Source organism: Oreochromis aureus, linkage group 12, assembly GCF_013358895.1.
Source record: "Oreochromis aureus strain Israel breed Guangdong linkage group 12, ZZ_aureus, whole genome shotgun sequence".
In the NCBI taxonomy this organism is placed as follows: domain Eukaryota; kingdom Metazoa; phylum Chordata; class Actinopteri; order Cichliformes; family Cichlidae; genus Oreochromis; species Oreochromis aureus.
The window spans coordinates 5,025,785-5,053,076 of record NC_052953.1 but is presented as its reverse complement, the minus strand read 5'-3'; the positions used below and the strand labels follow the sequence as shown (position 1 = coordinate 5,053,076).

The 27,292-nt window shown below is 38.7% G+C and overlaps 2 protein-coding genes across 6 annotated transcripts; one reads left to right on the top strand and one right to left on the bottom strand.

The window, feature by feature from the left end:
- Positions 1–640: 640 nt before the first annotated feature.
- Positions 641–14,917, bottom strand: mrpl1 (mitochondrial ribosomal protein L1). 2 transcript variants are annotated; one of them, XM_031734893.2, is made up of 9 exons: positions 14,680–14,917; positions 12,910–13,018; positions 12,430–12,697; positions 11,073–11,156; positions 10,646–10,717; positions 9,341–9,452; positions 8,505–8,605; positions 7,284–7,365; positions 641–792 (listed from the first exon to the last, which is right to left on the bottom strand). In XM_031734893.2, the coding sequence occupies exons 1-9, from the start codon at positions 14,900–14,902 to the stop codon at positions 692–694; spliced, it is 1,152 nt and encodes a 383-aa protein (XP_031590753.2). In that variant the 5' UTR covers positions 14,903–14,917; the 3' UTR covers positions 641–691. The 2 variants fall into 2 exon arrangements, with proteins under 2 accessions (XP_031590753.2, XP_031590752.1); XM_031734892.2 differs by having other exon boundaries at positions 12,430–12,724; positions 14,680–14,754.
- A 349-nt stretch (positions 14,918–15,266) lies between these two features.
- On the top strand, positions 15,267–26,285 carry LOC116316331 (ankyrin repeat domain-containing protein 31-like). Of its 4 annotated transcripts, none has more exons than XM_039621134.1 (15): positions 15,267–15,340; positions 16,191–16,264; positions 16,615–16,810; positions 17,781–18,064; positions 18,145–18,306; positions 18,433–18,575; positions 18,746–18,920; positions 19,620–19,765; positions 19,962–20,058; positions 20,134–20,230; positions 20,914–21,334; positions 22,270–22,407; positions 23,464–23,605; positions 24,153–24,905; positions 25,620–26,285. In XM_039621134.1, the coding sequence occupies exons 3-14, from the start codon at positions 16,734–16,736 to the stop codon at positions 24,296–24,298; spliced, it is 2,028 nt and encodes a 675-aa protein (XP_039477068.1). In that variant the 5' UTR covers positions 15,267–15,340; positions 16,191–16,264; positions 16,615–16,733; the 3' UTR covers positions 24,299–24,905; positions 25,620–26,285. The 4 variants fall into 4 exon arrangements, with proteins under 4 accessions (XP_039477068.1, XP_031590744.1, XP_039477069.1 ...); XM_031734884.2 differs by having other exon boundaries at positions 15,272–15,340; positions 16,180–16,264; positions 23,464–23,587; XM_039621135.1 differs by having other exon boundaries at positions 15,272–15,340; positions 16,180–16,264; positions 25,972–26,285.
- Positions 26,286–27,292: the final 1,007 nt, after the last annotated feature.

The window sequence follows — 27,292 nt, the reverse complement described above, 5'->3', positions numbered from 1 at the left end:
ATGAAAATTTGTGGTTGTGGACACGGGGACCCTCACTTTGCATAACAGTTTAATTATTTTCTCCAGTGACCCAGAACCTAATTTTTGTTTGGATACCAGATTCTTAAATGTGTTTGTCATTCCCACGTAACATAAGAAAAATGAAGGCATTTGAATATATTATATATGTATTTGTTTGAGTGGGGATTAGCTCAAACTTTTAAACGTCATGTCGACAGCCTAATGATTTTACAACAAAACCAAAATCAATTAATTAAAATCATTAAATGCTTTATACTTTATTGCATTTGAGGACACAAATGTGGAGATTGAAGCATATGGAGATGTTTATACATTTAAATGATTTCAAAGCTCTTGTTAACTGAAAAAAATAATTAGGACAGCGTTCACTGACCATGTGGTCATGCAACTATAAATAGAAAGAATAAAATAAATAATTCAGTTGAAACCCCCTCAGGCTGTTTCTTGTCCTGCTGCCATTCTGTAAAACAAGAGTACCACTGATTTATGGGTTTGTTTGCCATGTTGTGTTATCATTAATAAACGTCACTTTCCTGTCTTGGTCACACTTTACCTTTTGTCCCATTTTGCTCTCCTGGGATTTCCTTCTTTGAAAGAACGGATACCAAAACACACGAGCCACAGAACAAAAACTTTATTGACTACAATGCACATATACACAATCTGCACCTCACTCCTCCTTTTCTGGTGATTTCGGGAGAACATCTTCGCTCTTAAACCAAACGGCTTCACTGGTGTGACTGGCGATGATCGCTCGCTCAATGAAAGGTCCTGATGCGGAAAGAGGAAAAGAAAGGAAGAAAAACACGGTCATTGTAAAGAACGGCTCTTTTTAAGTGGAGGAGAAGCCAAACAGACAGAAAACTGATATCTGCTTCACTGCAGGGCTGATGATCACTTTCAACTGACAAATGATCCCCCTCCCCTTCTGCTGCGAGTGTTAATGACAACAGATATGAAATTAATAAAGTCAAACACATCATAAAAGGAAGATATGGGGTGTAGGTGGGTTGCAAAGTGGCTTGCAGGTATATAGCAGATGTAGGAAGTCTAAAGGCACTTAGATGGTGATGAAGCTCCCAGCAAAGAGCTGCTGTGCTGACATTAATGACAGAGGTGGTTTAATGCTTTGTGGTTATTGAATCAGCAGAGTGTTCACGACTTCTTACGCACTCCGTGACTCTGCTTTGTAACTTTATACAGTTTACATTTTGTGGCTGAGCGGCTGTGACTCCTGAATGTTTCCAGTTTGACATAACACCACATAGTTATCGGAGAATATCTAGGCTCAAATTTGGCCTCAAAGCACTGATGATACCTGAGCTTCAGCAGTGTATTTGTATCAATGTATTTTTTTCATAAATCCTTTCCGCATGTGGCAAAAATATCCAGCTAGCGATAATACTGATGGTTACAGACTCCTGTTTGTCAGATTTACAGAATAAATTCATGCTTTTTAATAACAATTCAGATTAATCTAAAATCACACACAGGGAGGATGTTTTAAAACATTTAAAATTAAAAATGAAAAGTTCTGTTGTTTCAGGCAGAATCTCCACCATATCTGAGGTAACCTGGACTGACTCGTATTACTGAGACACTACAATCCTAAACCTGTTAATGGAAGCGGGACAAATGAAATACATTGCGAGACGATAATTAGAAGATAAAAACAGCCCAAGCCTCTCTGATGACAGTGTTAAAATAATAAAAAAAGGAGTTTGATACAGATCAGGCTGAGCATCAGTTTGCATTATATTATGTTAAAAAGCTTCTTTCCATCTTTCCATCTCTCACCAGCATGTCGTCCCCTTTTCTCCGTCTTTGGCTTACAAACTCCCTGCAGTCTTATTTCTCTCACGTATTTACTTTTAACATACTTATGAATAGTTATTTCAGCACTGCGTTCCCCGTCGTCTCCCGTCCTCTGCATTCATATTACTTTTCATTAGCATATTACGTCTTTGGTCGTGAATAACTCCCATAAGCCCCTTGGGGGGAGCTGGTTTCTTCTTCTTCATACCCACACGCTGTATTTCCGCACTCCTCTCTCTGTTTTTAAGCACTTATCTGTGAAGTTTACTCTTGTTTTTGCCCACGCTGCTGCCATTAGCCTCTGTCTAAATGACTCTTAAAACAACACGTTCTCACTCCCATAATGGAAATAAAGAAGCCAATTTAACAGTAAGTATTCCTGATATTCGCATTTTCTGATGCTTCACTACTGGTTGCCGAGGTAATTAAATTCTGCCGCGGGGTCCTTGTGTGATTCTTGTCAGGGATTTGTAACGTTTGCTGGCACAAACTCAAAGACGTCTCTGCTGACGAGAGTTCAGCAAAGCCCAGGTGGCCCAGCTCGACGCGGCGCCTTCATCGCCAAATGAAGCAGAGCTGTAACGAGCACCGAGACATTTCACTCAGCCGACGTTGCGTTGAGGATGCCGCGCGTAGCCGAGCGGGTTCAGCAGAGCATTAAAGCTTCAAGGGTGAGCAGTGAAGACTCCCACAGGGATCGTCGTCAGGCTGAAACTGCACACACTCAGGTTTACTGCGAGCAGTATAAACAGAAGCATCTGCTGCGCGTGCAATCACACGCCTGCTGCCGGGAAACCGTGTGATGACCTCTGCCAGAAAAAGTCCTGTTTCTCTTCTTTTTGAGGTTTTGAAGGGTCAAAAACAAACAAACAAACAAACAAACAAACAACTGCCGGTGCCAGCTTCCTATTAGATGCACATATGCTGTCAATTTCAAAATTCTACGTCACTCACGTTGTTATCAAGTTATGACAAGCTTCTCAGAGAACTTGACCTCTGACCTTTGACCTTGAGGTTAAGGTCATTGTTGCTGAGATTTGGACTCGTCTGAGGTTTTTAGCAGATGCACATATGGTATCAATGAAGCTCCAACGTCGTTGTTCTTAGGTTATCACATTCACAAACTCAGGCGACCACGCCGTACGCCCGCCCGGCGGGGTGACGACATTACCCCATCAGCCTTTTACAGCTGAGGGATGAAAGTCAGTTTGATTTCCATCATAACGAGCAACACAACCCTGCAGAGCTGCTAGTCTGGCTGTAAACCTGGACGTTCCTTTTTAACGGGGCTCTCATCCTCTTCGTTTTTCTCAAATACATTAAAAACAATTGCAGGTATGACTGAAAACTGATTGGCAGGTCTGAAGCAAACTTTCAACAAATTAACTCCAATCTATGATTTTATGAGAAGTATGAGAAAAAAACCCCAATAAGAAAACATTCTTCTTTATTCTGCTGAAGAGACAAAGGTTTAGTGGTACTACGGTCCACACGAGAGAGATCGGAGTTCTCTATATGCTAAGTTCCAGTTCAGATGGAGTCAGTGGTTTAAAGAGTCCTTTCTGAAAGCTCTGCAGTTTACTTCAGCGGGGAAAATGTTAATGACGTGGTATTTAGCAAGCTCAAAATTAGTTTTTAGATCGTTGAGGCTTTTCTCTCTAATGAGAATCCATTGGCTGATGATTACACTGCATCCTGTAAATCGAACAGAAAGTGGAGGAAAATGCAGAGAAATTACTAAACCAACTACAGCTTGATGGAAAAGCTGCTGACTCCTCTGCTTCTCTTCTTGATTTATAAGATCTCTGGAAGAAAAACCAACTGCCGAACCCGGACAAACAGCCATCATTTTTAATTCAGGGGTAATAGTTTTTGTTTTGGTTTAACATTTGACCTCAACTTCACATCATACACATTTTACACTGCAGTGTTATGGTATGAAAATAAGTGGAACTCTCTTGAGGGAGTGGTTGACACTCACAGTAAGAAGGCTCTGGGTTCAAAACTCTGGGTTTGCACTGTGATGGCTGATGAGCTGTGCAGGGTGTCACCTGCGACAGCTTAGACCCACCCACTGACCCCAAGACGGATAAGCCCTTAAGAAAACGCATGGACGGACGGACGGATACATTTCAGCGTTCAGTTTTCAGCGTTCATCTCTTTGCAAGTACAGGACACACCCAAACAGCATCACAATCTGATACCAAAATCTCATTTTTGCTCAGCATGTTTTTTTTTTCCAGGATCAATACTATGGGATATATCATAGTTTAATCGCAAACTGCAAAGTTTAATGTCTATGCAGAGGAGCAGAAGGTGTTGTAAAGCATAAATAAAGTTAATGTAAATGGGTTGAAACACAGAGCAGAGAGGCCCAGGTTTGAGGGTCAGCCTGTTTTTGGTTGGGGTGTTTTTTCACTGCGCATGGCGAGTCGTCTCTTGAGAACATCGGTTCACTTTCAGTTGAACAAATGATTAAAATTATTCTTTTCTGGATGCCCATGAATGCTGTTTAAAAGTAGTTTCCTCCCAGCTGTACTCCCTTAATGTGCTTTTCTTCTTTTTAACAGAGCACAGGAATGATTCCATTTTTCCAGGTAAACAAGTTTAAAACACTTGCCCTGAAAAGTGCAGCAGTAAGCCTGAAAACACATCACAGAGAACACTTGGTGTGCTGCTAAACTTTTCCCTTCTCTCTGCATGAGTGGTGCTGCAGAGCCTGAAACTGAACTGGGGAGGGAAAGTAACACCATGCAGCAGATGAAAGCTGGTATGATTTACAGTTTTTTTTAATTGGTTTGGCGCAGTTTCCACAAGCAATTGGTACATTTTCAAAACTCTTCGTACTTATATCGCAACAGATCATCAAAAGTGCACCTTTTTCAAACATTTCAGCATATTTCCAATTGTGTTAGTACAATACACATAATGGCAAAATATCCTTTTCACTACACAAAATAAGTGTTTCATCTAAATAAATGTTTCGTTCACAGTTACTGCCTTTCATAATGTTATCCCTATAAAATTTTTGATTTGCATCTCTTATCATTCAGTTTAATACATTTGTCTGTCATTCAATTCAACTGATCTTAATGTTTAATCAATGAATCATTCATTATGTCCATGGATTTTCAACTTGACTGATTGTTGTCTGGTCATTTGTAAGTTACACATTGCTGCAAGAGCTTTCAATCTAGAAATACTAATTGCTAATTGTTTCCCCTGATGATCACAATTAGTTACCATATAAGTAGAACTGTGTTTGAGACTTTGCACTGTTCAAATATGGAGCAGGATAGACTCGTGGGAGAGAAACCTTCATCGAAGAGGTGGTGGTGCTCCTCGACAGAGAGGTGGGCACAGACAAAGAGGAAGAGGTGGTGGTGCTCCTCGACAGAGAGGTGGGCACAGACAAAGAGGAAGAGGTGGTGGTGCTCCTCGACAGAGAGGTGGGCACAGACAAAGAGGAAGAGGTGGTGGTGCTCAACGCACCATCATCTCTAATGAAGTCCGGGCCATCATTGTTGACCATGTGGTTAACAGAGGCTTTACCATGGCTGAGGCTGCCAGGTTGGTACAGCCTAATTTACAAAGGTCAACTGTCAGCTCTATCATCCAAACTTTTCGCCAAGAAAACCGGTATGTCTGCTATAGCAACTTCACTTCTAAAAATAGTACCCTATTGTATAGATGAACAACATGTAATTGTCAGTTTACAGTAATGTGATTGGTAATACTTCAATATTGACAGTATATGATTGTCCTCAGAATTAACAGGAGACAACCTGGTGGTGGTCGCCCACGTGTTTTGACTGACCAGCAGGAGTTGGCTGTGGTGGAAATGGTCAGGGCAAGGAATGACATACGGCTGTCTGAAATCAAACAGGCTATTGAGAACAGCAATGACACCTTTGCCAATGTGCCATCAATTAGCCTTCCAACGATTGCCCGGCTTTTGAAGAAGCACCAAGTTTCCATGAAACAAATTTACTTGGTTCCTTTTGAGAGGAACAATGTCCGGGTGAAACAACTGCGTTCAGAATATATTCAGGTACAACACTAAACTGGCATGCAATTACTGTAACAGTACTGACAACTATTAGTTGTAAAAAAAAACTAACTAAATTATCATTTTAGAGGGTGATGGAGCTGGACGCTGCTGTGAATCATCACAAGTATATTTTCGTTGATGAGGCCGGTTTCAATCTGGCAAAAACTAGACGCAGAGGACGTAACCTTATTGGACAAAGGGCTACCATCCAAGTCCCTGGACAACGTGGGGGAAACATCTCAATGTGTGCAGCTATATCTGAAGATGGTGTGGTAGGCTGTAGACCAGTTCTAGGGTCATACAACACTGAACACCTGATAGTTTTTTAAATGAACTGGAGCAGGCCTGTCAGGGAGAAGACATCGTCTATGTTGTTGTGTGGGACAATGTCAGCTTCCACCATGCACAGCTGGTTCAGGAATGGTTTCAAACACATCCTCGCTTCATGACCCTCTATCTTCCACCATATTCCCTTTCCTCAACCCAATTGAGGAATTCTTCTCTACATGGAGGTGGAAGGTGTATGATCGCCATCCCCATGAGCATGTCTCCCTTCTTCAAGCCATGTGTGAAGCTTGTGGTGATATAACTGCTGAGCAATGTCAAGCCTGGATTCGTCATGCCAGGAGATTTTTCCCACGGTGCCTGAACAACGAAGACATCCACTGTGATGTTGATGAAAATTTATGGCCCAATGTTAATGACCGGCTTGATTAATTGTGTAAAAGTGATGAGAATAAAATAAAAATATATTTTGCTTATGTAAATGACTTGTTTTTTTTCTCCCTTTTTCATGTGTATGTGTGTGTGTGTGTCTGTGTGTATGTATATGTATATGTATATGTATAGTTATATAATTTTTTTTATGTCTGAACATAAGTGTAATATTTGCTGTGTACAGTTTTACAGTTCAGTTACACTCATTCATCACCAAGGACAATTTGAATCGCTTACCTTGTATTATTTTCTCCTGAATGAAATGATTGGTAAAAGTACTAAGTTGAAAAAAGAGCTTACTGTTTTGTTTGGGTGATTAAAGCAAATGTTCTCAAACTATATCACAGTGATCATGTGTTCTGATACAATGATTACGTGGAATGTAAATATGTGCAAATGCAATGAAATCATGACATCTGATTTGGAAGAATGACTAGTGGTGTTACAAATGTGATCAAATGTGAGTTTTGTACTGAGAGATTTGAAAATGCACACTTTAGTTATGAAAATAGTGCCAAACCAATTAAAAAAAACTGTAGAAGCTTTCTATCGAGCATTGAAGCAGATAAAAATAAATCAAAAGTCTGCTATTTTTTTCCCCGCGAGCTATAAAAGCAGAGGTAGGGCTTGAGAAACTGTCGTGGGGGTTCTTGCTGTTGGTTTTAGTGAAGATACATACCCAAGCTGGCTGGTCGGTGTGAACAAACATCAACCAGGATTGTCTGCAGGTTGGCGAAGATGTGCTCACTGGGCATGTCGAGCTAAGCAGAGGAGAGAAAACACAATGTCTAACACGTCCGATTATATTTACCATTTCTGAAATCCTCTGTATGTTCATACTGGTGAAAAATCAATGTGCTGCATTTAAACAAAGAACTCCAGCATCCCAAGTTAATTTCACAGATGTAGTGCACCCCTGAGCACTTCCTGGACTCACCCAACAGAAGTGCATACAAGGATTTAAATGTCCGACACAAGCTAGATCAGGTAAGCAAAACTTTAACCTGCCAGAACCCTAACCAGTGATGTCACACTGCAGCCTCCTGCTAACGCCATCCAGGCAGATCTCCAACCTCGACCCCACAGAGAACTGCAAAGCGCATAGCCTGCATATAAAAGATGGACGTGGCAACTGTGACATCACCCGAGTTTGCATTTTGAAGCCTCAATGTTACTTTTTGGCCACCGCCATGTTGGATTTTTTCCCTCATTTAGAAGAAAGGGTGGACAAGCTTGGTTTGCAAGCTGCCAATCATATTACATGTCAGATAATTTCATTTAGACTTTCTGACTCACTTTTGAAGTTAGCGATTGTGACCATTGAAGGAACTTATTTTCTTGTAGTTCTGTACTGGCTTCACATTTTAGGCTCAGAGGCTGACGGTGTGAATGCAAAGCAGATCATTTCCTGCTGTGTTGCAACTGACAAAGTTAAACTGTACTGACCTGATTGTCCTGAGTTTATGTGTGAAAATGCCCTGATATGCTGAGTGCTTAAAAACGAACGAATATGTATTCTCTGCATTTTAAATTCATGCAGATGTGATAAAAATATATAGAACAGGAAAACACCAAGCCTGTAACCAGCTGATACTACTGTTTTATTTAAAAATGTACCCAGTAGAAGCAAACACACACACACACATAAAGCATTTCCTCCCTAAACACACTCCAACATTTCCCTCAACCTTCCTCAGGGCGCATCGATTTTATGTCTCCATCCTTGTGGGAATTTATGCTTTTTTAATCAGGACCTTTTTTTTTTCCTTTGCTTTGAGCACTAAAACTTGCAAAACTTAAAACTGCCTCATCGCTAAAAACTTCCTCTGTTGGTTTTGCACACATTCACACAGCTCCTCCCATCAATGCACACTGCATGTACAGGTTTGTTATGACGTACCGTAGCTATCTGGGTCCTAACATAGCAGTCGCTCTCCACCATGTACTCATGACCCGTTTTAAATAGCTCCAACATCTTGGGAACGTTGATGCCGACTGAGCCTGAGAGTAAAGGGAGAAAACGTGAGAGAGAATAAGTGATCAGCACTCATTATCTCGTAACGCATTCACACTTTAGACATCCAGTTATGGCTGTCGTCTTCACAGGTTGTGAGTGACACTGGATTAAAACCATCAACTGCTGAATGTGAAACATCTGAACTAAAAATAAAATGTCACTGAAGACACAACAGAATTTTTAAGTATGAATTAGAAATAATAGAATTTCCTGTCATCATCATCAAAGACTGATATCATCAGCCTTTACTTTGTTGAATAAAAGTAGGCATTAAAATTCCAGTAACTCTTCAGACATTTAATTTTTCCCGATGTTCATTCAGATATTCATATAATGTTAGAATGGTGGATGCTCATATCAGTGAATGTGTATAAATACCCTGAGCTAAAAGCTCTTCAGGTTTCAGACTGCTTGAAATACACAGTTCTTTCTACTCTTGGTTCTTTATGAAGACAGTGAGAGCACAAATTCCTAATTTGGTCACCTCGAGCCAAGAAACAACCAATCAGCAGGACAGTTAAACGGTAAGGAGCTCAAACAGCTTCTTTCAGAGGTTGGACTGAGATGCAGCATTAAGCACTAGTATATGATAAATAAGGATTATTTTGAACTATAGCAGACAACCAATTAAAAAAAAAGAAAAGGTGCTGAAAATGAGCAGGTCCACCTTAACCTTCAACACGGCTGAAGGTAAAAATAACTCTTAACCTGCAGCTCACCTCTCTTGCTCTTTGGAAACTTCTTCCTCAGTTTGTTTTTCAGTGGTACGAGCTTCGGCAGGATGTCGGGAACCGCCACATAGAAGTCTGCTGAAATCTCATCATCCAAGATCTTAAAAAAAAAAAAGAAGAAAACCACATGACATCAAATTAGTTTAAACATTAAGACTCCTGCAGGTTTTGGTGTTTCTCTACCCAAATCTGCTGCTATACTGGTGGTCTCCTGTTGTCTCATTACTGTTACCATAAGCTCTGTGCATAAACTGAAATCGCCATCACTTTTTAGCTTTCTCACGTGGACCCGTGGAGACTGAGATTTTGTGATGTCTGACCTGTGGACTGCCTGCCTGCAAAAGATGTGTTGTCGATTCTTTAAAAAGTCAGTTAACCACTGTACAAATCTGTTTTCATGGACATGTGATATGGACTTTTGCGCTCTAAATGCATGTAGTACTTTAAAAAAAAAATTTGTGTGTTTTTAAAAAATGCTTTAAATTCCAGTGTTCTCAAATCCCTTTGTGTGTCAGAAAAGGCATTTGACGTAAACATCCACCAAATCAAACATGTGGTCGACCTGCAGTGGCAGCCTCGTGTGAATAAAGGAGCACCTGAAGTAGCACACAGTTCTTTTCTCATCAATTATTATTAAAATTTAAAGAATATCAAAAATAAATAAAAACATACATGCAGCTCTCCTTATTGATAAATAAGTATAAATAAAGTAGTTTTTCCCTTTCCCCCAAACAGCACTGTTAGGTTTTTGGTAATTTGGAGACTGAGGTTCATTAATTTTTCTTCATTTTATTACAGTTATGTTCTTTTGCATATGCACCTAGTAGGAGCAGTTTTGGCTCCAGTGGAATTTCCAACGGGGATGTTTTTTATAGTAATTACTGCTTCTAATCAAAGTAGCATTTTTACATTTATTTTTAATTGCTTTCAATTCAAGCATCCTGTGGGGCTCTCTTTTATTTTTTTTAATCTATTCTATTGTACACTTGGTAACTCTTGCCCTTGAGAAGAACTACATCAATAAATTTGCCTCTTTTTTCTGCTAACCAGCCAACAGATAACCCAAAATCTCTGCAATTATTCAGCATGTGACTGGACATTTTATCATTTTTAGTTTTCTTCATGGGAGTTTTTTTAATAATTTAACAGTTTGCTTCACAAACAAGTAAACAGCACAGAAATTTGGAGAGAAACAGAAAAGTAATACTTTTTTCAGTTTTCCATAGAGGTTCTCCCGGTAAACTCGATCTGACCTTACGGGATGTGCCGTTTAGCTCAGTTTAACCAACTCACCGGCTGTATGAGCTCCACTCCTCCAGCAAACACAGCTCCGTTCTCCCGAGCAACTGTGGCTTGATTAGCATCCTGCAGAGACACAACCAAAGACACCCGCGCCCATTTAAATCTGATTTGGGTGTGTCAATGTCTGGCAGACCCCAACGATGTCATTCATTATGGCCGTTAACACGCTCATCTAAGTTACAACCCACGGCCTGCGCAGCTTGACAGGAATATTAATCAAACCCTGCTCGTCGGGTTCTGCGATAAAAAGCAGCCACGACCGAAGCAGATTTATTACAGACAAACAGGGAGACAAATAAAAGGTGCTGCTGCTGCACATCTGAATCATGCACCGACAAAATTAAAACAATTCATCAACAACAGACACACAAATGGCTACGAAATGAAGATTCAGTGAGGCTAAAATAAAAGTTTTTACCTCTGTAAAAACTAAAACTCTGTTCATCTCTGCCTTGAAGGTGTGCGGTAAGTGCACAGTGCTGACGAAGGGGTCGACTTTTTTCTGCAAGGAGGAAAAACAGAGTAATTTATTATGAGTAACAACACCGGGTATGCTGCAGGAAAAGAGCAAAAAAATCTGGAAACAAATAAGGAAAAGCGAGGATGTCAATCACAGAGCAGGCCTACATAATCAAGCATTAAAGCTATTCAGCCACCACTTTAAATTTTCATTTCTCTAGAGAGTTCATAATTCATAATGCATGGGAACATTAGTTCTGCAGTGACAGACAGCTGAGAGTAAGACAGGGTTTGTCTCCCGTGGACCTTCTGGACAGCACAGCAGCAGCTCTGCAGCCCTGCGATGTGTAAGAAAGAACGAAAAGAAGCACTTGTGAGGCTTTTATTCCTCTGTGTCGCGCTGTTTTCAGCAGATTAACTGAAACTGCTTGTGCTGCAAAGATTGATGTCATGAATAACCCTCAGATTGGTGGAAGCGAGGCGTGACAGTGACAGCCAGAATGGGAAAGCACCAAATAAATCCAAATAAGTCTGCCAAGTGTGACTGCTAAAATTTGTCTTCTGCACACACACAAATACGCACAAACACACACACTGGCAGATGATCAACCCTCATCAGGATGTTCTTTTCTATTCTGAGGTTCCAGCTTGATGATAAAAGGAAAAGCAGCCAGTGGTTTCTGGGACACTAAAAGGGTTTGATGGAACCAATGTGTGAATAGCAACAAAGTCAGAAAAGCAGGGAGCAGTGTGAAGCCATGATATGAATCACCTTTACGTGCAGGTGTGTCCAAACATTGCTGTGCTCAGAAGACTGGGCTCCAGCAATGTTAACATACGTGGTAAATGTCAAAGTAACATCCACAGGATTGAACAGAAAAACAGCTCACTTTGTCAATATGCTTGCACTGAAATTTCTTTGAAACTGAACCAATTCTGTTCTGGAGAATTTATAGCACATGATGCAGCTGCTGTGTTCATTGGCTGGTAATTTGAGATGGCTGTATTTTTGTGTTTGTTTATGTTTATAGCAGTTATAATGTCTGCTGCCTTCTTGTCCAACATATTAATGAAAAACACTTCACTATTCACTTCCACCTGGCAGAGTACACAATTAAAAAAAAACCCTCCCCAGTACCAAAGTTAGCCGTCGTTGTCTTTGTGCCTTGGTTAAATGCTTAAGGTGAATATAACCAAGTACTTTAACTGCATGCCATCCCTCGTTCCTCTGAATTCTCTACACTTACACAAAGAGCTCTTCAGATCTTAGAAATCCATTCAGTCAACATGAGTTTCAGTGTTTTTGTCATTATTACCTTCTTCTCCAGCTTCATGTCCAGCTTTAGATCTATGTAAACCGGCTGATTGTGGGGAGTGAAGTCTAATGCCTGGAATTTCTTCAGCATGTCAATCGCCTCCGCTGGGTCATACAGAGTCCGTGGGTAGTACCTCATAACATACACGTCATCCACAGGCGCCCATGCCGTTTTACTGAAAGGCTTATGTCTGTTTTTGTCATCGATGACCCTCTTCTCTTTCTTCACCTCCTTTTCTGCGTTGTCTTTTTTGTCTTTCTTTAGTGCCCTGGCAATCAGGAGGGGAGATGTTAACCTGAGAAATGTCGGAGTCACCAGGTCAGCATCTAATTTCTCTCACTTTTATGGTTCGTATGGAAAGGCACTAACCAGAAAACTGCTCAGAATGGGGAAAAAGGGGGTGAGTCAAGCAGAAAAAAAACACCTTTAGAGCCAGAAAATCATTTCTGGGTGAACAGCTTTAAAGGTTTGTAAACTCACTTGACAGCTGCAAAAGTCCTGACAGGTAGATTCCTTGGTGCAGTCTGTGAGACACCTGAGTAAGCTGAACCGCTGGCACTCAGTAGCTGCCTCTGACATCCTGCTAAAACTGTGAAGACAGGGGAGGAAAAAGCTTCATAAGGAGTTAACACAAACAGACACATGCTGTTTTTTTTGTGTGGGACACAACATCAAAATGCACACCATAATTAAAAGAAACGCTCTGTGATTTTATAAAACATTTTTAATGAACTTTGCATAAACTAAATGCATCAAAGTATCTCTTTATTTCCAGCAGACAAGCTGATGATGACCACTGGTGTTTAACGCTACCTAATTTAAGTATCCCACTGTCTTTTGCATGACAAGCACCTCTCCCTGACGCACATCTGCAAGATGTCAGTGAGCTCATCAATTTATAAAACCATGGTTTACAGTCTCAGTCTTGTAAAAACTCTTCCACAAAGAATGAAACCCACAGTGCTGCTTCAAAGTTTTAGCAGCACCCATCATAAACTGTTTGAGTGAATCTAAATGTTTCTTTGAATGTTTTATTGATGCTGTGCTGCCAGGATGGAAGACATGCTTTTTCATTAATATCAGCTTCATAAATAAAATGTGGAGGACTTTTAGGAGGACATTATTGAAATTATTTTATAATAACAAAAACAGGTCAGCTAAACATATATTGTTATGCTATTGTTTAAGGCTGATATAGTTTTCTGTATTGATGCCCTGCTATCTTTTGTTTTTTAATTATTTTGGCAGTGACATGCTAAAGCTTTTTAGGATGGTTTAGCAAAATGGCAAAAGTTGTTGTGAAGTTATTAATCATTCTATTTTTATTTTTTTTTTTAAAAATGCCAGCCCTACTGTAAATGTCTTGTAATGCTGGCATCAACTCATCGGGAGAAGAACATTTTATTGAAAACCTGAAATATTAATGGCTTCCTTGCAAGTTTTACTTGCAAAGTCATTAAGTGCTTATCTTCAGACAATCGGGCTGTTTATCTATTTGGAAATCTTCTCAGTACAGTAAATGAGAAAATAAAAAGTAATTACCAGTACTAACGGATGGGAGTTTCTTAATGAAGTGGTGTAAATTTGGGCTATGGCTCATGTATTTTCAAAACTTATTCATTTTTGGATGACTGTTACATTACATACACTGGTTTTACTGGTCGGTCAGACCACTTACGATTAAATTAGGATAATTGACACAATGAAACGACTGTTGGGCGATATCATATTTAAAAATCCGACATTTTAATTTACATCAAGCAAATCGTTGGTTTCAAGTAGATTATCACAAAAATTCGTTTATAATATATATGATTTTTAATCCGGCATATGGCGACCCAAATTAACTCTTAAAATACGACTGAAATGACAGCTTCTGACCTGGCTGTTACCCCACATCACGGCTGAAAGGAAACATAACATGAAAATCTAACTAATTTAAGAAGTATCTCGTCAATCAGAGCAATGCCGATTTAAAGTGTATCAAAAATTAAAATAAAATCAAATATTGTTGATTAGTGAGAAAATTAAGTGAATACAAACAAGCTGATAATATGTTAAATAGTCAAAGAGCAGGTTGGCCATTGGTTAGCTAACAGTGAAGCCAAAAGGCTACACAAAGAGATCTTTGAATCAAGCCCAGAGACCAAACGAGAAAACAGGAAAGGACAAACGCAGCCTATAAACACATGCCTTTATTTTTTTTAATGTCATCTAAAAAGAATCCAATTTCACAACAAAACAACTGACCTTTCCACACAGTACGCGTGCAGGTTGCCATGTCTGGGAATCGCGCTTGGCCGTGTGAAAACAGAGGTAGGAAATAAATGGTTCCGCCTCGGAAACGATCAAATGTTAGTTGAAAAAACGGGAAAGTTTTAGTTCTGGTGCATATTCTGAAACCAAAAAATACATAAATAAAAATATAAGATACCTGACAACCGTCTGAGAGTTGTACATTTTCATTCGTCATATATTTATTTCATTAATATTTACTTATTATGATAAAAAACTAAACGAATGTAGAGACAGCTGTACTTTACTCGCTGCTCTAGGAAGAAAATTGATTATAAAAGTTTTAAACTAAAACCTGGACGCCGAATTTTTGAGTTTCAAACCATCCTTGCTATATATAAATGATCTAAGACATGGTTTATCATATTTTCTCTATGCGACCATATTTTGTAGAAAAGATACATAGCAATAAATGATGAATATTATATGACTTAATATTAAGGTCACTGAAAAAAAAACCCCAATAAGACTCCCGGGTGGATTACGAGAAAAAAAACCTAATTTAAAATAAAAATTGAATTCATACACATTGCGCAGGCGCGTAGTTTCCCGCCACTGTACTGCCAGATATCCCTACAGCCTACCAGGACAAAGATAATTTTTCCACTATTTACAGGTAATTTAGCGTTTGTTACTAACATTAATATAATAATCTATATAATCTATTAACAGAAACAACATGACTGGAGCCTGAGTTATTTCTCACTGAGCTTTAGCATTAGTGTACCTTTAAAAAGGGAGTGTATCATGTTATCTAATTATATTAGAATAACTTCTTTACTCGTTAGCGGTGGTACAATAGCTCCTGCCAAAACAGTTGTGACCATTAGAAATATTGGCTCCAAATATTTTGCCTTTGTGTGTTTTCTTTATATGGAATTAAATTGACATCTCAGATTTGATTGATGATTCTACAATATCCGGTATTCCCTATGACCAGTTAAAAACTGGTTTAGATAACCCATTTAACTGCTCTGATGTATTTCAACATGGGTGTCAAGTTATAATATTGCTTCTTGAAGGACTTGGATATTAGAAATTCAATAAAGTACAGTCATATCACCCTAATTGTAGTTAAATAGGACACAGGGTACTTAATTGTGTATTATATCTAGAAGTAGCTTTAGTATTAATCTTACTTTGAATCATGTCCTTGTAATTTTATCAACCCATGACATTATTTGACATAAGTATGTGTAATTTCCTGTTATTTCTGACCACTTAATAATGAACATACTTTAGTAAATGATATCCTAATGAGCAAAACTGTCAGTCCATTATTGGACAACACAGCTGGTTTTCATTCAGACCCAACTAAGATTTCTTTGGGATTGCCATACACTTTAATGTCCAGGAAAAACTTTGCTTACTAAGGAACATGCACTAACATATCTAATATCGGAAAAGTATTTTTGTTGAGATTTGGCAAAAGATATTTTGAGATGATTTTTTTAGTTGTTCCACAGAGCCCATCAGCACCAGGATGTTTTGTTCATCAGTGGCCAAATGTGGTGGTGATAGCATGCACTCACTCTTCAGTGTAAGTTTCTACAGTATAAGAAGTGTCTACCACTAAAAAATAATGTTATATCTGTTCTTGTCCACTAACTTTGTTTTTTGAAGCATGAAAGGGTGCAGTTCATTCACAAAATGCTGTGGTAATACATAATGAATAAAGTTTTTTTTAATGATTTCTCTGTAAAAAATGGATTTGTGTTTAGTTTTAGGTGAATTTATTATATGTCTTTAAAGCAAACATATGTTATGCTGCCATCTAGTGGCAGTTATTACAACAGTTTTTTAGCTGAGGATAGAGAATTTGCTCTTATATGAAGTTTGATATTGTAAGCTGTCCATCATTTATGGGGTGAAGTAATTTTACTGTTGCAGGTTCATCTCATCCTGATGCTGATGAGGAAGACATAAATTGTGGCGGAGCTGCATTGGACTATTCCAAGAAAGGAATAAAGGATAAAGGCTCTGGGCCTATAAACCATCAACAGCACCTGATGAAAGTTGAGCATCTTGAAAGCATCAGAGCAGATAATTCATATGAAATGAACAGACATAAGACTGCTGCACGTAGGTAAGTGCAGTGACTAACTGTCCCGACCATATAGGTTATGGAGAAAATAAAGTGAGGACAGATATTTCTTGAACAGATTTGCAACCTTTGATGTTAAAAGCATAGTCTGTACATTGCTACAAGATGTCATGTCTGAAGTCTTTTAGGTTTTAGCTCCTGTTTCTCAGAAAGCTGGGAGTTTGAGGTAATGTTACTTATCTTTGTAAGTTGCATAAAGAGGTTTGGACTGCAAAGCATCAGTGTCACTGCGACAGGAAGCTTCAGCCACATTTGGCTTTAAACTTTCTCTCTCAGGGATCATTTAACATGTGAACACAGCCATAATAAGTGGCTGTAACTTATGTGAATGTCAGACTGTGATGACAAGGAGCATAAAAATTGGCTTGAAAGTAAAGAGTGGTTTACATTAGTGTTAATGGGTGCCGTTTTTGTAACTTTCAGGCTTGTACAGCTGTCTGAAGTAGGGAAATAAATTAGAACAGCTTTGTTGTGAATTCAGCTGGGTTAAAATACAGCTGATATGAGCATAGAGTTTAGTTGCAGAGAGAAACAAACTAATGTAATGTTAGTTGCATGAGCTGCTTACACTAAACACATACTGGTTTTCTGTTGTTGTGAGGATCTTGTTTTCAGAAATAAAACCCAGTCCACTGAGTTTTTGGTTCCTTTGGTAAGATTTGGCCTGGTTTGGTGGCAAAAGTTTGTCTCTGTTGGAAAAATCCTGACAATAAGTTTTGTGCCAGACTGAATCTCGTAACAATGTTAAAAGGCACTGGTCAAAACAACATGATTCCTGAAATCAGGAAAGCAGATGACATGCATGTTGTTTAGTTTCAGAACTTTTTATTGTCAGATCTTTTTATTGTGCTGCAAACAGAATACCCTGTGATGATTATGAGGTGATTACAGTAGCATTAACTTGGTGTCAAAGTCCTAACTTGTGGCTGTCACCTCTGTTTCTTGCTTCCAGAGACAACATGGAGATGACCCAGAACTTCAGTCAAGAGAACTACGGAAATGGAGATCTGTCTTCTTCAGACGATGACTCGTTAAGCTTGTTGAAGGATCTCAGTCCCAGGCAAAACAAAGAAGTAGCTCAGGTTGTGCTCATAGCTCATTCAGATCCAAAAGCTGGGAACAAAGAGACAAAACAGAAAAGAGAGATGAAAATAAATCACCTCAAACCAACTGAACCTGTGACGTCCAACTGTATCCAGTCTACATCAGGCTACGCAGAGGCTTCATCACAAGCAGGTAATTACCGTCATTATGTTATGTCACATGTTTTAGCTTAATTTATGTTTACAAATCTGCTTTTAATTTTCTTATTCAAGCAAAAGTCTCACGACGTGTGAAAATTCCCTCCCAAAAAAACCTTCACAAGAGAAATGGAAAGGGAGAGACTCTTCTACACGCTGCATGCAAGAAAGGAGATCTCGATCAAGTCAAAATGCTCATTCAAGCAGGAATTAGTGTCAACATGGAGGACTACGCAGGTGTGTCACAGCTCAATCACATCTGTAATCTGACAGCGTCATCCTCTGTCTGTTCCTTATGACGCAGTAATTAACCATCAAACACAAACTCCATTGTGATCAGTAAATATTGACTTCAACTATCAGGATGGACGGCTCTTCACGAGGCGTCTGCTGTGGGCAATGAAGCGGTGGTGGAGGAGCTGTTGAAGGCTGGAGCTGATGCTAATGTTAGAAGCTGTGATGGAGTGACACCTCTACATGACGCTGTTTTCAGTGGACACTATCAGGTGATGGAGAAACTTTGAAGATGCAGAAAAGTTGTTTTTCATAAGACTTTCCACATGACTACAGATGCAAAGTTTCACAAAATTCACAAACTGTGATTCATCTGTCATTCTAAATTAGATGGAATGCCCTTGAGAAATAGTTTGTTGTGAAATTCATGTGTGCTGCACAGGCAGTGAAGCTTCTCCTTCAGTCTGGAGCAAATCCCAGCGACAGGAACACTAGTGGCCTCAGTGCATTAGATATGGCAAAGGAAGAACACATCAAAGAGCTGCTCAGGACTTTTCAGGTGTCTTCTGTTAATCACACAAAGTCCTATAATGCATCTTCACAGCACAGACAACCAGGTGAGCAACATCAGTGTCTTATCTAGTATTATAAGTGTATTATGTAGTACTGGCCTGCAGCGATAGTAGATACAAGTCCCACGTTCTTGTCTTGCAGGCTGGGTTGTTGTTATGGAGAAGTGAATACCACTGAGCTGCTTCTAGAGCTGGAGATGAAAACTAATAGACTAACTTCTAACTAAGCCCGGGCCACGGACCGGTACCGGTCGTTTGGTACCGAGCCGCGAGAGTTGAGACTCGGGTGTAAAATTTATGGTTTTCAGGCTTTTTATCGTTAACTCAGTCCTCCTGGGTCTTTTCCCGTGTTGTAGTTGTATGTCTTATTTTGAAAGAAATATTGATGCGCTACTATAGCGACCAGAGAGCATTAAGGGGCAGAGAGGAGGATGTTACTCTCAGTGTTGTTGGCGCATTTCAGGAGGATGCTGCTAATAAAGTTACACAATTACACAGTGAATTTGCGTTTATTATTATATTTACAAAATACCACAGTTTTTGTCTTGGTTATATCATTTTATTTTGTTGTATTTATCTGTGACACCTTAATGGCCTGTCTGTGAAAATATTGTGTGACATTAAACCGGTCCGTGGCGCAAAAAAGGTTGGGGACCGCTCGACTAACTAGTAGAATCTAACCCCATAGGACACAGTGCTGAGTGGCTGGATGAGCAGTAGAGAAGTGAAATCTGAATGTTTCAGGTGCCACGTCCTCAGAGCCTCACTGCCAGAGCAGTCGTAACTGCAGTGCAACCTCAAACCTACAGTGGAAGGATTCAGGTGATAAAGCCAAAGCCAGGGGGCCCAGAGACTTTCAGCTGAGACAGAAAGATGCCACCACTCATAATGTGAGAGCACGTTACACTTTCGTAGCTCTTTTTATTGACTGTCAGCTAAGCTGGATTTAATGGGCATGGACAAAAACAGTTCTTTCGACCGTTCAATAGGCCTAATTAATAAATTACATGCATTATCACTTTATTGAAAGGTTCACAGGTGTGACTGTTTTGATGCGATAATCTGTCTCTTATTTTTATTATATAGCCGAGTCATTCAGAGGCAATAACTGTGATTTTGGGGGAGGTCAGAAGGAAACAAACAGAAATGTCAACTTGGCCTCTGACAAGTCTGAATGATGCAGGTAAAAGCTGCGTTAAAAAGACAACCAGAAAGATACTAAGCGTGTTTAATTGACCATATTTGTGCTTTTTTACAGACAGATATCATGCAGCTCTAACAGAGATTCAGAGTGTGCTGATTGAGGCGCTCGCCAAGCAGCAGTCGGAGAAGGATAATCTTGCCCGAAAATATCGGTCAGTACAGAAACTGCTCTCATCTTTGGCCTAAACGAAACTTTGTGAGAAAGCACCTTGCTTTTTCAGATTTTCAGGACATATCTACATTAACTGAACAGTAATTGTGTACTGTTTTCAACAGAGAATTATTTAAACTATATTTCCTAAAGTGAGCAAAGAGTTTGGCAATGTCATTCATTTGTTTTCAGTAAGTAGTGCCTCCACCACAAAAAGGCTTGGCTGGAATGGTGGTGAAAGTGAGAGTCTTTCCTCAATTTTGATGGAAGTGTGACCCGTTTTACCTCTGGTTGTTTAAACAACGCAACTAAAGTGAAACTAAGTTATATCAATATGTTTTTATTAAGGGAAAATTAACAATGGCTGATGTTCTTGTGTTGACTTTTATTTAATTAAAATTTGAATCAGATTCTTTTTTTTTCATGACCAATAAAAGGGGTCATAATAGATGAAGTTTAAGAACCACTGGCTTAATAACTAACTCTGTTGCCTTCTTGTGTTAAATAAAAAGAATTACATGATATTTTATTGTCACCGGTCCAATAGCAGTAGAAACTAAATAAAGGTGTTTCAGGTATTTAGAAAAACGCTGTGCTTCGGTTTATTGCTGTGATGGTTTTTAATTCATCTTTTTCCAGTCTTTACTTCAGGAGTAACACTCTTCTTTGATTTTCTTGGTGTAGGAGCGTGCCTGACTGCCTTCGTCATTGTTTGCTAAAAAGTCAGATCTCATCCCTTGCTTCATGCCAGAGAACCTTGATAGAGATCCTCCAGAAGCAAATGGATTTGGTGGACATGTACATTACCATGAGAGCCAAACTTTCACTGGATTCTTCAAAACCCAGAGAAACACGTGGATATAATCAACGTAGTCATAAAGCACCTACACCTGCTAGTCTGTTGAGGTCGACCAGATGCCACCAGTCAGCCAGTAGCTGTCCAGACACTCCACAGCCAGGAAGTGCTTTACAACGTTTCAGTATAATGATCAGACGAAAAAATGCTTTGATTCAGAACAGAGTCGAGGACAACAGCAGATGTCTCTCTGTGCTCATACAGAGGGGAATCGTCTCACCTGGAAGTGCCCTACAGCTGCTGTTGAAGGTCAGCAGAAAGTCTTACTGTTTTTTGTCATGTGACCATGTGAACCTTTTAGTAACAATGAGTAATGAGTGGCTGCTATTCTACAATTTACATATCAATATGTAGTTCTTTACAAAATCATTGGCTACTCCCACCATGCGTGAACATACAAACTGCAATACTGGTATCATAGTCTTTTTGTTATTATAAAACATAAACAAATAACATAAAGGATCCATAGTCAGGAGTGCAGGTTTTGTTTGTCTATTGGAGAGGACATATCAAACAGGGAAAACAACTTCATTTTCTTAATTTCTGGAGATTTTTGTGATTACTGCTTTAATATAGGGTTGAAATATTTGCATTTATGTAAAGAAAAAACATCAGACACCAGGTGACAGTTGGTGTTACTCATATAGTTGTGGTGCAAATAAAAGAAATAAATATTGACAAGATTATTGAAATAAAAAAAAATGTTTTCATTTTTTTTTTAAAGATTTGATTGATAACTAAGTTGGGTACGAAATGTTTGATAACAGACAAATACACATTGTCCGGATTAGTGCACATAAGCAACAATTTTATGCCATTTGTATTTATCCATGTCAACCTGCAGGTCAGGACTGTACCATTGTTGAACAGGCAGTGTTCAAGAAGTGTGGTTAATGTAGTTGTCAGTGAGGCTGAGTCTCCAAACTCGGGTTGCTGGTTTAGCTCAGTGCGTTGATCAGGTGACCACATGTGATATGGCTAAGAGCAGCTGGCCTGGGTCTGACCTGTGGCCCTTTGCCGCATGTCTTTTCTCTCTCTGTTAACTGATACTTTAGATTGAAAAAAGATGGTCAGCCAGGGTGTCAATCCTTGTGTTCTTGATATAGGAAGGAGTGTATTCCCTGTATCCTTGAAATCTGCAACTGCATTGACAGTGAATTTTAAAACAATCTGACTTTTTTCAGGGTCACTGTCACTTTGCTAATGTGCTGGCTGATGGCTCCATTCTGAGTAAAGGAAAGGTGCACTTGGCTCCTGAATGCTGGCTCAAGTCGATTCTTGGGAAAAACATCCCAGTCAGCTCAGCATATGCCTGGGACAAGGTTTGATATCCGAGTTCATTCATTCCTATCAGACCACTCCTGCGGGTCTTTATGAAGAAGAAAAAGAAACAGAAAATAATTCATGAGTTGTGTGAAAGAAAACTGCTTCCTTTTTCATTGTGCATCTTTATACTATAATTTGTGGCTTGTGTTGTTTGAATTACCTGAATATGTTGCTGAAATGTGAGTTTTCTATTCTTAATGCAAGTATTTATAGAGCACAAGTTGTCTTTTCTACTATATTTGATACATCTGCTTAACAAATATTTTCATTTACAAATAAATAATGACCATAAAAAATGTGATTTAGATTCAGGTAGAAAGCAGAGGAGTATGAGCAGTAGAGTAACTGTGCTTTTGTTAATTTGTGCAGCACATGGAGTAAAGTAAGTAAGGAAAATATTATTTGAATTGTGTCTTCCAAGATAAGCTTCATAAAGTGCTTCACAATCTAAAGGCAGAACATGAAAACAAAAGTTAGCAAATGCAAATCTAAAAACAAGAACCAAAAGTCCTATTGACTGAAGGTGAAAGAGTACTGAGAAAATAAGTCTTCTCATAAACAGAGCTTGATTCAGAAGCTACCGTCATAACATTAACTGAGAGTTTTGTGTATTACAATGGTGACTTTACTGATTCAGAGTTCATTAATGTGTTTGTTCTTAAAGATAAAACTTTATGCTAGAAAAATGTGGCAGAAATACTCTGTTGAAGCTTATCCCACTTTGTAATTATACGGAAACAGGATAAATAATACAGGATTGTTTATTGTGTGGGTTCATCCCACAAAATTGTCTAAGATTCAATAAATTCAACTTGTTGAAAGAAAAATGTTAATTTTCTTCACATATATGGTAAAAAAAATTACTGTTAATATCACAGATGAAATTTTGCTGGATGTAGACTTATTTTTCCTTTGTAGGCTGTAAATTATATAGTGTTGTAGAGCGGTGTTCAAAACTCAGGTTCCACATATCCTACAAATGCTCATTTATAGCCACGGATTTTACTGGTTAGATATTTGTGAACTCTGAACATTTTCTATAATTTCCCCAGGTGACACTCAGAGGCAGACCTTTGTCTTTTTACTTACTGAACATGGAGGGTGATGAAAACACGCCACAAAGGTGTCTTGAGGAAAACCGCACAGGCAGTTCTTCTAAAGAGCTGATAACTACTGGCAAGTTCATGTCTGCTGGCAAGTGTAGCCCCAACATCAGATCCAACACTTTCTGCCTCATGTTTACAGTCAGGTCCCTGTCATGGTGCTCAGTATTTTTCAGCTACCTCTCAGTGAGTATTTCATCCTGTGGTTGAACTCAGGCTTCACTATCTTGGATCTGCTTTGAGTTAGTTACCACTCTAACCAGCACCTGCAGCAGGTGGAGAACTAGTTCATGTGGCAATGCTGCAAAACAAAAAAACACTGCCATCGGCAGCTGCGGTCCAAGACAAAGGAGTTCACCTGCAGAATGACAGACTTCTTAGAGAGACAGCTGACTATATTCCTCCTTTGTTTGTTTGCCAAAAGGTATTCAGTAAATAAAGGATTTACAGAGGAGCACTTTGTAAACTGTTCACCACTTTGGAAAATCCTTGAAAACACTACTAAGACATTTCTTTTGAGGCTACTCAAACAAACAAAGAGGGCACAAAGGCAGCTGATAAAGCCTAGGTATCAGTTTGTCACAGTGTTATTAAATTATATTGTGGTTCTTTTATTGTATTGTCTTTTAATTATGCAGGAACAGAGAGCTTGAACCATCACATGAAGATCAAGATCATCCATTTGGTGAATGATGAAGAGCTGCTGCCAAATGCTGTAATGGACATGTACTGGGACAAGCTCATAAAGGAAGACTACTCAGAGTCTGAAGACTGGGCAAGTTAATTATTGTAACTTTCTTTACTTCATATTTTGTCCTTAACTGTTCTGCTTAGTTGCTCATTTAGGATCATTTGCATTTGCTGTACTGTTTCCTATGTATATATATATATATATATATATGTATATATTTTTCTTTTTTATTTCTTTTTGAGCTTTGCTAAAATAAAACTTGCTGTAACTTCTCCCTCAAACACAGTCCAAAGTGGTTTATCATTTAAACCCGAAGAACAAAGACATTTATCTTCTGCCACTATCAGTAAAACAGGGAACACAAACCACATTTTTCTTTTTAGATGATTTTTTGGCATCTTATCAGAAAGCTAGAGTGCAGGGATTGCAGTAAATATCGAGGATAAAGATACAACAAAGTCTTGATACCACACCACATCTTATTGACTTGCTGCTTTGGTTCAAACGAAGGTGACATCAGGTGCACTGGAAAGACAAGAACAACAAATGGGTTTTATGGATGGTGGCTACGCACCATTATTCTCTCTTTATCCTTGCTGACTGATTCTTTTCAACTTTTGTTTTTTAGCCCTCAGATGTAAAAAGCTGATGGTCTATGGTTGTCTCCTTGCCAAGCGGGCAGCGTGACCTTGACTTCAAGGTCAGACTAAGTTTTCTGGAAAACTTGCAAATGCAAGAATTCTATTTTTTTGTTTTTGTTTTAATGTAGAGAGTTTTTTCTCATTTATTGACCGCTTTAATCTCATATAATATCCAGATGTTCTTGGTCATAAAATCAGAAATTCAGATTGCTTTTCTCTGAATATTAGGAACCATCAGTAGTCATAATACTTTTCAGTTATTATCACCATTAAAGCGTCACTGAAGCCCCTGAAACCCTAACTTCAGTTCCCAGAGGTCTGATCAACATTAATGGGAAAAGAAAAGCATCTGAAGTCATCTCAAAGTTTATTAAAAACAAAGTCTAGCTAATTGTGATTGTGTTCCTCTGAAAATTACCATCACTTCCAGCTGTGTTTTATTATTTTTTTTTAAATGATCATCAGTATCGGAGCATCATTGAAGACAAGGGCTCAGCTCACAGAAAGCAAACTAATTTTCATTTTCATTCATGACAGCAACAGCACTGGGGTAAAAAGTCAAGTCTGTATGATTTAAAAAGATTGGACGGACTATTTGTGATATTATAATCTCAGAGAATGTACTTTTTCTTATATTTTAAGAAATATTTTTCTTAAATTTATCACTTAAATTTCAAGAATATCACAAGCTTTTTTCTGTAAATGTACAGCTATATTGTTGCATGGTATGATTTTTTTTATCCTCTGACTATAACATGCTTCCTTTTAACCAGTGAGGAGTCTTGGTTAAAAACATTGGCACCGGTCATTCTAACACTGGCAGAAATGTGGGACCCAAACACGGCACCTAAAGATGGTTCAACCACCAACAGGTGGCAGCATACACTGCACAGACAACCAGACAACAATAAGTGTGTCAGAGAGGAAAGATTCCCCCCTGCAGAAACAGGATGTGTCCAGACATGGGGGTTTATACAGTCATGTGATCCCACTCTGCTCCTCCTTATCTCTTATGTAATCCCCATCTCAGCCGTGGGTTGCCCCCACCCCACCCCTCACAACTGCTGACCTGAATATGGTAATTGTGACCACTTATCTGTAGATGTATATGTTTTCTTTCTCTAGAAGCTGATGTGCGGAGAACATAGATGTCTTGAGGAGTAAAGTAATGGAGTCTGTAGGTCTGCGTGATGGATTGTTAAGCCTGCACACAGCAGCTGTCACACCACTTCCTTGTTGGCAGTGTGTGGTGAAAAATTTGTGTTATTTTCCATTGCTGATCTTCATTAAAATGTAAGGGAGTGTTGTTAAGAGATCAATTTACTGAGGAAGTAGCATGCCTTTAAAAATGGCCAGAAATGCTTTGTAGGCAGAAGAAAGACACAGATGAAGATAAATCAGGCTTTTTAATAATGAACAAGTTAATAAAGCTGGATCAGGATAACACATTAATTCAGTTCAGCTTGAGGTTTGTTTATTTCTCCATGCACTACATTCTTTCCAGGCTGTTTAGTGCTCCCCTTCCTCAACCAAACTGCTTAGTGTGTCACTCAGGCCGCCCAGTAACAGATGAGTATTGTCTGGGTGCTTCTCATGGAAGCCTGTTGCTACCAAGAAAAGCAAATAAGCAGATATGAAGGCAGACAGGCAGAAAACAACAATTATAAAAATCATTGTAACAGTTTCTTACCTTTAACAAAGTTATTTTAAAAATGATCAAAATTCATATTTAGTAAATTACATTTTTGAGGTGATGGTCAAAAATAGCTTAGCTGGATGCTAAACTGTGACAACCATTATCACATCACCAAAAATGTTTTTATTGATTAATTAATTTATTCATTCATTAGGTGAAAAATTAACTAATTCGGTTTCATTCTTGATACATATAGGTAGGGCAGGGGCAAGGGGAGTTTTGGTTAAAAACATTGGCACCGGTGGTTAGAATAAAAACCATGATGGTAACAGGGTCACTCTACACCACTCTATACTTGTGTTTTAAGTATGATTAATTTGGACATAAACAAAAAGTAAAGGAAAATATGAGATCAAAGCTATTATTATTCAGATTTTTTATGATGATGATAATGTGAGTTTGTGACAGCCCTATTAATTTTGTAACTTTTAATTGTTTATTTTTGTTAGTGTTGTAAATATAAAATATAGTTCTAGATAGTTTCCCCCTTTTATATAAGATACAATTTTACATATCCCTTATTTTAACTTTTATTTTTGCTGTAGTATAAGTTAACTTTATATTTAATAATTCCTGAATTCATCATACTAAAACCTTTTACCTGTTTTTAGCTGACAACGTCACATCACCCCAAACCCAAGACTTAATCTTATGGTGACCTAAAGGACTCCTTAGTTTTGAAACAACCTGCCTGAGGAGACAAGGCTTGCAGAATTAGTAAACTCCTTTTTAAAACACATATTTTATTAT